Genomic DNA, 9,595 nt, shown 5'->3' with positions numbered 1-9,595 from the left:
AGAGCGAGAGAGAGAGAGAGGGGGGCGGTGAGAGAGAGAGAGGGGGCGGGCGAGAGAGAGAGAGGGGAGAGGGGAGCGGGGCGAGAGAGAGAGAGAGAGAGAGAGAGAGAGAGAGCGGCCGAGAGGGGGGGAGGGAGGGGCCGAGACCGAGGGGGAGGGAGGGAGGAGGGGCCGAGACAGAGGGGGAGGGAGGGGCCGAGACCGAGGGGGAGGGAGGGAGGGAGGGGCCGCGAGCGCGAGCGTGACCGAGAGAGCGAACGTGAGAGCGACCGCGGGTGCTATCGAGGGCGCGACTGAGAGGGGGGGGGGGGGCGCGACCGAGAGAGGGGGGGGGGGGGCGCGACCGAGAGAGGGGGGGGGGGGTGGGGGGGGGGGGAGCGCGACCGAGAGAGGGGTGGGAGCGCGACCGAGAGAGGGGGGGGGGGTGCGCGACCGAGAGAGGGGGGGGGGAGCACGACCGAGAGAGTGGGGGGGGGGGGAGAGCGACCGAGAGAGGGGGGGGGGAGCGCGACCGAGAGAGTGGGGGGGGGGGGGGGAGAGCGACCGAGAGAGGGGGGGGGAGCGCGACCGAGAGAGTGGGGGGGGGGGGGGGAGAGCGACCGAGAGAGGGTGCGGGGAGCGCGACCGAGAGAGGGGGGGGGGGTGGAGAGCGACCGAGAGAGGGTGCGGGGGAGCGCGACCGAGAGGGGGGGGGGGGGGAGCGCGACCGAGAGAGGGGGGGGGAGCGCGACCGAGAGAGTGGGGGGGGGGGGGGAGAGCGACCGAGAGAGGTGCGGGGAGCGCGACCGAGAGGGGGGGGGGGGGGAGCGCGACCGAGAGAGGGGGGGGGAGCGCGACCGAGAGAGTAGGGGGGGGGGGGGGGAGAGCGACCGAGAGAGGGTGCGGGGGAGCGCGACCGAGAGGGGGGGGGGGGAGCGCGACCGAGAGAGGGGGGGAGGAGCGCGACCGAGGGGGGGGGGGGAGCGCGACCGAGAGAGGGGGGGGGGGAGCGCGACCGAGAGAGGGGGGGGGGGGGAGCGCGACCAAGGGGGGGGGGGGGAGCGCGACCGAGAGAGGGGGGGGGGGGAGCGCGACCGAGAGAGGGGGGGAGCGCGACCGAGAGGGGGGCGGGGAGCGCGACCGAGAGAGGGGGGGGGGGAGCGCGACCGAGAGGGGGGGCGGGGAGCGCGACCGAGAGGGGGGGGGGGGAGCGCGACCGAGAGAGGGGGGGGGAGCGCGACCGAGAGAGGGGGGGAGCGCGACCGAGAGGGGGGGGGGGGGAGCGCGACCGAGAGAGGGAGGGAGAGAGCGACCGAGAGAGAGAGGGAGAGAGCGACCGAGAGAGAGAGGGAGAGAGCGACCGAGAGAGAGAGGGAGAGAGCGACCGAGAGAGAGAGGGAGAGAGCGACCGAGAGAGAGAGGGAGAGAGCGACCGAGAGAGAGAGGGAGAGAGCGACCGAGAGAGAGAGGGAGAGAGCGACCGAGAGAGAGAGGGAGAGAGCGACCGAGAGAGAGAGGGAGAGAGCGACCGAGAGAGGGAGAGCGACCGAGAGAGAGAGGGAGAGCGACCGAGAGAGAGAGGGAGAGCGACCGAGAGAGAGAGGGAGAGCGACCGAGAGAGAGAGGGAGAGGGACCGCGAGAGGGGGAGAGGGACCGAGAGAGAGACCAAGAGAGAGGGAGAGGGAGAGGGACTGAGAGAGAGGGAGAGGGAGAGGGACCGAGAGAGAGGGAGAGGGACCGAGAGAGAGGGAGACCTGGAGAGAGAGAGAGAGAGAGAGAGAGAGAGAGAGAGAGAGAGAGAGAGAGAGAGAGAGTTGGAGGGTGAGAAAGTTGGTTCTCAAACCAGGGTCCTAAGCTTAAATAAAGGAGACTACAAAGGTATGAGGGCAGAGTTGGCTAAAGTAGACTGGGAAAATAGATTAAAGTATGGGACGGTTGATGAGCAGTGGCAGGCATTTAAGCAGATATTTCATAACTTGCAACAAAAATATATCCCAATGAGAATGAAAGAGGAAACGTTTCAAGGACAACCTCAAAGCCTCCCTGAAAAAGTGCAACATCCCCACCGGCACCTGGGAGTCCCTGGCCAAAGACCACCCAAAGTGGAGGAAGTGCATCCGGGAGGGCGCTGAGCACCTCGAGTCTCATCGCCGAGAGCATGCAGAAACCAAGCGCAGGCAGCGAAAGGAGCGTGCGGCAAACCTGTCCCACCCACCCTTTCCTTCAACCACTGTCTGTTCCACCTGTGACAGAGACTGTAATTCCCGTATTGGACTGTTCAGTCACCAAAGAACTCACTTTTAGAGTGGAAGCAAGTCTTCCTCGATTTCGAGGGACTGCCTATGATGATGATGAACCATCCGTGGCTAACTGAGGAAATAAGGGATGGTATAAAAACAGATAGTAAGACATAAAAAGGAAAAGAGTGGCTAAAGTAAATGTTGGTACCCTGGAGGATGAGACTGGGGAATTAATAATGGAGAACAGGGAAATGGCAGAGACATTGAACAAATATTTTGTATCGATCTTCACGGTAGAAGACACTAAAAACATCCCAATAGTGGATAATCAAGGGGCTATCGGGAGGGAGGAACTTAATACAATCACTGTCACTAATGAAGTAGTACTCGGTAAAATAATTGGACTAAAGGCAGACAAGTTCCCTGGACCTGATGGCTTACATCCTAGGGTCTTAAATGAAGTGGCTGCAGAGATAGTGGATACATTGGTTGTAATCTACCAAAATTCCCTGGATTCTGAGGCGGTCCCAGCGGATTGGAAAATCGCAAATGTAACACCCCTATTTAAAAAAGAAGGCAGACAAAAAGCAGGAAATTATAGACCACTTAGCCTAACATCGGTCATTGGGAAAATGCTGGAGTCCATTATTAAAGAAGCAGTAGCGTGATATTTGGAAAAGCATGATTCAATCAAGCAGAGTTACTATGGTTTTATGAAAGGGAAATCACGTTTGACAAATTTGCTGGAGTTCTTTGAGAATGCAATGAGCAGGGTGGATAAGGGGGAACCAGTGGATGTGGTGTATTTGGATTTCCAGAAGGCATTCGATAAGGTGCCACATAAAAGGTTACTGCACAAGATAAAAGCTCACGGGGTTGGGGGCATTATATTAGCATAGATAACTAACAGAAAACAGAGAGTTGGGATAAATGGGTCATTTTCCGGTTGGCAAACAGTAACTAGTGGGGTGCCGCAGGGATCGGTGCTGGGTCCTCAACTATTTACAATCTATATTAATGACTTGGATGAAGAGACCGAGTGTAATGTAGCCAAGTTTGCTGATGATACAAAGATGGGTGGGAAAGCAAATTGTGAGGAGGACACAAACAATCTGCAAAGGGATATAGACAGGCGAAGTGAGTGGGCAAAAATTTGGCAGATGGAGAAGAATATAGGAAAATGTGAGGTTATCCACTTTGGCAGAAAAAATAGAAAAGCAAATTATAATTTAAATGGAGAAAAACTGCAAAGTGTTGCAGTACAGAGGGACCTGGGGGTCCTTGTGCATGAAACACAAAAAGTTAGTAATCAGGAAGGCAAATGGAATGTTGGCCTTTATTGCAAGGGGATAGAGTATAAAAGCAGAGAAGTCCTGCTACAACTGTACAGGGTATTGGTGAGGCCTCACCTGGAGTACTACGTACAGTTTTGGTCTCTGTATTTAAGGAAGGAAATACTTGCATTGGAGGCTGTTCAGAGAAGGTTCACTAGGTTGATTCCGAAGATGAGGGGGTTGACTTATGAAGATCGGTTGAGCCTATACTCATTGGAGTTCAGAAGAACGAGAGGTAATCTTATCGAAACATACAAGATAATGAGGGGACTTGATAAGGTGGATGCAGAGAGGATATTTCCACTCATAGGGGGAACTAGAACTAGGGGACATTGAGCATTCGAAATAAAGTAAATGAGTTGATGGCACAAATCATTACAAATGGGCATGATTTGGTGACCATTACAGAAACGTGGTTGCAGGGTGGCCAAGACTGGGAATTAAACATACAGGGGTATCTGACAATTCGGAAAGATAGGCAAGAAGGGAAAGGAGGTGGGGTAGCTCTGTTAATAAAGGATGATATCAGGGCAGTTGTGAGAGATGATATTGGCTCTAATGAACAAAATGTTGAATCATTGTGGGTGGAGATTAGAGATAGTAAGGGGAAAAAGTCACTGGTGGGCGTAGTATATAGGCCCCCAAATAATAACTTCACAGTGGAATAATGGAGGCATGTGAAAAAGGAACGGCAGTAATCATGGAGGATTTGAACCTACATATCGATTGGTCAAATCAAATCGCACGGGGTAGCCTTGAGGAGGAATTCATAGAATGCATACGGGACTGTTTCTTAGAACAGTATGTTACAGAACCTACGAGGGAGCAAGCGATCTTAGATCTGGTCCTGTGTAATGAGACAGGAATAATAAACGATCTCCTAGTAAAAGATCCTCTCGGAATGAGTGATCACAGTATGTTGAATTTGTAATACAGATTGAAGGTGAGGAAGCAGTGTCTCAAGCGAGCGTACTATGCTTAAACAAAGGGGACTACAGTGGGATGAGGGCAGAGTTAGCTAAAGTAGACTGTGGCACAATTGAGGAACAGTGGAGGACTTTTAAGGAGCTCTTTCATAGTGCTCAACAAAAATATATTCCAGTGAAAAAGAAGGGCGGTAAGAAAAGGGATAACCAGCCGTGGATAACCAAGGAAATAAAGGAGAGTATCAAATTAAAAACCAATGCATATAGGTGGCCAAGGTTAGTGGGAAACTAGAAGATTGGGAAAATTTTAAATGACAGCAAAGAATGACTAAGAAAGCAATAAAGAAAGGAAAGATAGATTACGAAAGTAAACTTGCGCATAACATAAAAACAGATAGTAAAAGCTTTTACAGATATATAAAACGGAAAAGAGTGACTAAAGTAAATGTTGGTCCCTTAGAAGATGAGAAGGGGGATTTAATAATGGGAAATGTGGAAATGGCTGAGACCTTAAACAATTATTTTGCTTCGGTCTTCACAGTGGAAGACACAAAAACCACGCCAAAAATTGCTGGTCATAGGAATGTGGGAAGGGAGGACCTTGAGACAATCACTATCACTAAGGGGGTAGTGCTGGACAGGCTAATGGGACTCAAGGTAGACAAGTCCCCTGGTCCTGATGAAATGCATCCCAGGGTATTAAAAGAGATGGCGGAAGTTATAGCAGATGCATTCGTTATAATCTACCAAAATTCTCTGGACTCTGGGGAGGTACCAGCGGATTGGAAAGCAGCTAATGTAACGCCTCTGTTTAAAAAAGGGAGCAGACAAAAGGCAGGTAACTGTAGGCCGGTTAGTTTAACATCTGTAGTGGGGAAAATGCTTGAAGCTATCATTAAGGAAGAAATAGCAGGACATCTAGATAGGAATAGTGCAATCAAGCAGACGCAACATGGATTCATGAAGGGGAAATCATGTTCAACTAATTTACTGGAATTCTTTGAGGATATAACGAGCATGGTGGATAGAGATGTACCGATGGATGTGGTGTATTTCGATTTCCAAAAGGCATTCGATAAGGTGCCACACAAAAGGTTACTGCAGAAGATAAAGGTACGTGGAGTCAGAGGAAATGTATTAGCATGGATAGAGAATTGGCTGGCTAACAGAAAGCAGAGAGTCGGGATAAATGGGTCCTTTTCCGGTTGGAAATCGGTGGTTAGTGGTGTGCCACAGGGATCGGTGCTGGGACCACCACTGTTTACAATACACATAGATGACCTGGAAGAGGGGACAGAGTGTAGTGTAACAAAATTTGCAGATGACACAAAGATTAGTGGGAAAGCGGGTTGTAAAGAGGACACAGAGAGGCTGCAAAGAGATTTAGATAGGTTAAGCGAATGGGCTAAGGTTTGGCAGATGGAATACAATGTCGGAAAGTTGTGAGGTCATCCACCTTGGAAAAAAAAACAGTAAAAGGGAATATTATTTGAATGGGGAGAAATTACAACATGCTGCGGTGCAGAGGGACCTGGGGGTCCTTGTGCATGAATCCCAAAAAGTTAGTTTGCAGATAATCAGGAAGGCAAATGGAATGTTGGCCTTCATTGCAAGAGGGATGGAGTACAAAAGCAGGGAGGTCCTTCTGCAACTGTACAGGGTATTGGTGAGGCCGCACCTGGAGTACTGCGTGCAGTTTTGGTCACCTTACTTAAGGAAGGATATACTAGCTTTGGAGGGGGTACAGAGACGATTCACTAGGCTGATTCCGGAGATGAGGGGGTTACCTTATGATGATAGATTGAGTAGACTGGGTCTTTACTCGTTGGAGTTCAGAAGGATGAGGGGTGATCTTATCGAAACATTTAAAATAATGAAAGGGATAGACAAGATAGAGGCAGAGAGGTTGTTTCCACTGGTCGGGGAGACTAGAACTAGGGGGCACAGCCTCAAAATACGGGGGAGTCAATTTAAAACCGAGTTGAGAAGGAATTTCTTCTCCCAGAGGGTTGTGAATCTGTGGAATTCTCTGCCCAAGGAAGCAGTTGAGGCTAGCTCATTGAATGTATTCAAATCACAGATAGATAGATTTTTAACCAATAAGGGAGTAAAGGATTATGGGGAGCAGGCAGGGAAGTGGAGCTGAGTCCATGGCCAGATCAGCCATGATCTTATTGAATGGCGGAGCAGACTCGAGGGGTCAAATGGCCGACTCCTGCTTCTATTTTTTTATGTAGTGAGATAAAGTGAAAGACAATTCCAGGGCAACAGCAGTGAGCCGTGGATCGTGTGTCCAGAGTGAGAGTCCGGTGCACGATGCGTGGTATTTTTTGGAATTTTTTGAGGATGTAACTAGTAGAGTGGACAAGGGAGAACCAGTGAATGTGGTGTATTTGGACTTTCAAAAGGCTTTTGACAAGGTCCCATCCAAGAGATTGGTGTGCAAAATTAAAGCACATGGTATTGGGGGTAGTGTACTGACGTGGATAGAAAACTGGTTGGCAGACAGGAAGCAGAGAGTCGGGATAAACGGGTCCTTTTCAGAATGGCAGGCAGTGACTAGTCGGGTGCCGCAGGGCTCAGTGCTGGAACCCCAGCTAATGATTTAGATGAAGGAATTGAGTGTAATATCTCCAAGTTTGCAGATGACACTAAACTGGGTGGCGGTGTGAGCTGTGAGGAGGATGCTAAGAGGCTGCAGGGTGACTTGGACAGGTTAGGTGAGTGGGCAAATGCATGGCAGATGCAGTATAATGTGGATAAATGTGAGGTTATCCACTTTTGTGGCAAAAACACGAAGGCAGATTATCTGAATGGCGGCAGATTAGGAAAAGGGGAGGTGAAATGAGACCTGGGTGCCATGGTACATCAGTCATTGAAAGTTGGCATGCAGGTACAGCAGGCGATGAAAAAGGCAAATGGTATGTTGGCCTTCATAGCTAGGGGATTTGAGAATAGGAGCATGGAGGTCTTACTGCAGTTGTACAGGTCCTTGGTGAGGCCTCACCTGGAATATTATGTTCAGTTTTGGTCTCCTAATCTGAGGAAGGACGTTCTTGCTATTGAGGGAGTGCAGCGAAGGTTCACCAGACTGATTCCCGGAATGGCAGGACTGAGATATGAGGAGAGACTGGATCAACTGGGCCTTTATACACTATAGTTTAGAAGGATGAGAGGGGATCTCATAGAAACATATAAAATTCTGACAGGACTGGACAGGTTGGATGCAGGAAGAATGTTCCCGATGTTGGGGAAGTCCAGAACCAGGGGACATAGTCTAAGGATAAGGGATAAGCCATTTAGGACTGAGATGGGGAGAAACTTCTTCACTCAGAGAGTTGTTAACCTGTGGAATTCCCTGCCGCAGAGAGTTGTTGATGCCAGTTCATTGGATATATTCAAGAGGGAGTTAGATATGGCCCTTACGGCTAAGGGGATCAAGGGGTATGGAGAGAAAGCAGGAAAGGGGTACTGAGGGAATGATCAGCCATGATCATATTGAATGGTGGTGCAGGCTCGAAGCCCGAATGGCCTACTCCTGCACCTATTTTCTACGTTTCTCCCTTATCAGATGATCAGCCGAGAGAGACGACACAATGCGGCCTGCGTCCCGCTCCATCCTTACCCAGCGAGACTCGGATCCCGCGGCTGACCAGCTCCCGGATCACCTCGTCGCTCCGCTGCAGCTCGGGGGCCAGAGTGAGGATTCGGACGTTGGCCAGCGAGCCGTACACATCCAGCACGTCCTGGAACCCGCGCTTCGCAAATGTCCGCAGGTACTCCTCGGGGTGAGCGCCCTTCTTGTCTTTGCTAATGAACGGCCCCTCCAGGTGTATGCCTGCACAACAGAACAAAGCAAATATACTCCCATTAGACCAGACCCCAACACACCCCCCCCCCCGCCGCACACACACACACCAATCCCCCCACACACACATACCCCTCCCCCACACCCCCCCCCCACACACACACACATCCCCCACACACACACAGCCCCCCACACACACACACAGCCCCCCACACACACACACAGCCCCCCCTACACACACACAGCCCCCCCCCCCACACACACACACACACACACACACACACACACACACACAGCCCCCCCCACCTCACACACACAGCCTCCCCCTCCCACACACACAGCCCCTCCCCCCCCCCACACACGCGCACCCACCCCACCCCCCCACTCTTGCCTCGGAGTCAGAAGGTTGTGGGTTCAAATCCCACTCCAGGGACTTGAGCACAATCTAGGCTGACATTCCAGTGGAGTGCTGAGGGAGTGCTGCACTGTCGGAGGTGCCGTCTTTCGGATTAGACGTTAAACCGAGGCCCCGTCTGCTCTCTTAGGTGGACGTAAAAGATTCCATGGCACTATTTTGAAGAGGAGCAGGGGAGTTATCCCCGGTGTCCTGGGGCCAATATTTATCCCTCATTCAACATCACAAAAACAGATTATCTGGGTCATTATCACATTGTTGTTTGTGGGAGCTTGCTGTGCACAAATAGGCTGCTGCGTTTCCCACATTACAACACTCCAAAAGTACTTCATTGGCTGTAAAGTGCTTTGGGGGCTACCTGAGATTGTGAAAGGCGCTATATAAATGCAAGTCTTTCTTTCTTGGACTGTACAGGTTTCCAATGAACTCACTGACTAACACTTCTCATTTCTTTCACTATTAAAAACACTCCACTCAGTTCGATTTTAGACCGTCTCAGAGGCTCTCCGCCTCTCCCTCGCTCAGACATACACACTCCCCTAGCCACACCTCCGAGCATTGGTCGAGTCACCACCTGTATATTCCGTTGTGCCCCGCACACGTTGAATCTCACGGTTCACTATCACTGAGCCCAAACATTCAATCCAAGGATTCCCTTTGACCAACTGCAGCCTTAAGGTCCCATCCCATTAATGCCCCTTCTGGGTGTCTGACCATCTCTTCTAGGTGATTCCCGACAGACAATTGGCCGAAAGGACCGTTAGGAGTTACTAGGAAACACGAGTAAGTTTCTCTCGTGACAAGTGACACAAGAATATTTGAAAAGTCCCCTTCAATCGTCCCCTATAGTTACCAGGGGCCTCTCTCTCAATGACGTGTCACCGAGTGCCCC

The 9,595-nt window shown here is 51.2% G+C and overlaps 1 protein-coding gene across 1 annotated transcript in view; it reads right to left on the bottom strand.

Annotated features, from left to right (window-relative positions):
* Positions 1-9,595, bottom strand: part of amdhd2 (amidohydrolase domain containing 2) — a 43,067-nt gene that overhangs the window by 24,790 nt on the left and 8,682 nt on the right. The window contains 1 exon segment of the mRNA XM_070900827.1: positions 8,017-8,318. Coding sequence (XP_070756928.1) covers positions 8,017-8,318 — 302 coding nt within the window.

This window comes from Pristiophorus japonicus, chromosome 15 (assembly GCF_044704955.1).
Source record: "Pristiophorus japonicus isolate sPriJap1 chromosome 15, sPriJap1.hap1, whole genome shotgun sequence".
Classification (NCBI taxonomy): Eukaryota; Metazoa; Chordata; class Chondrichthyes; family Pristiophoridae; genus Pristiophorus; species Pristiophorus japonicus.
This window is presented reverse-complemented; position numbering and strand designations above follow the sequence as displayed.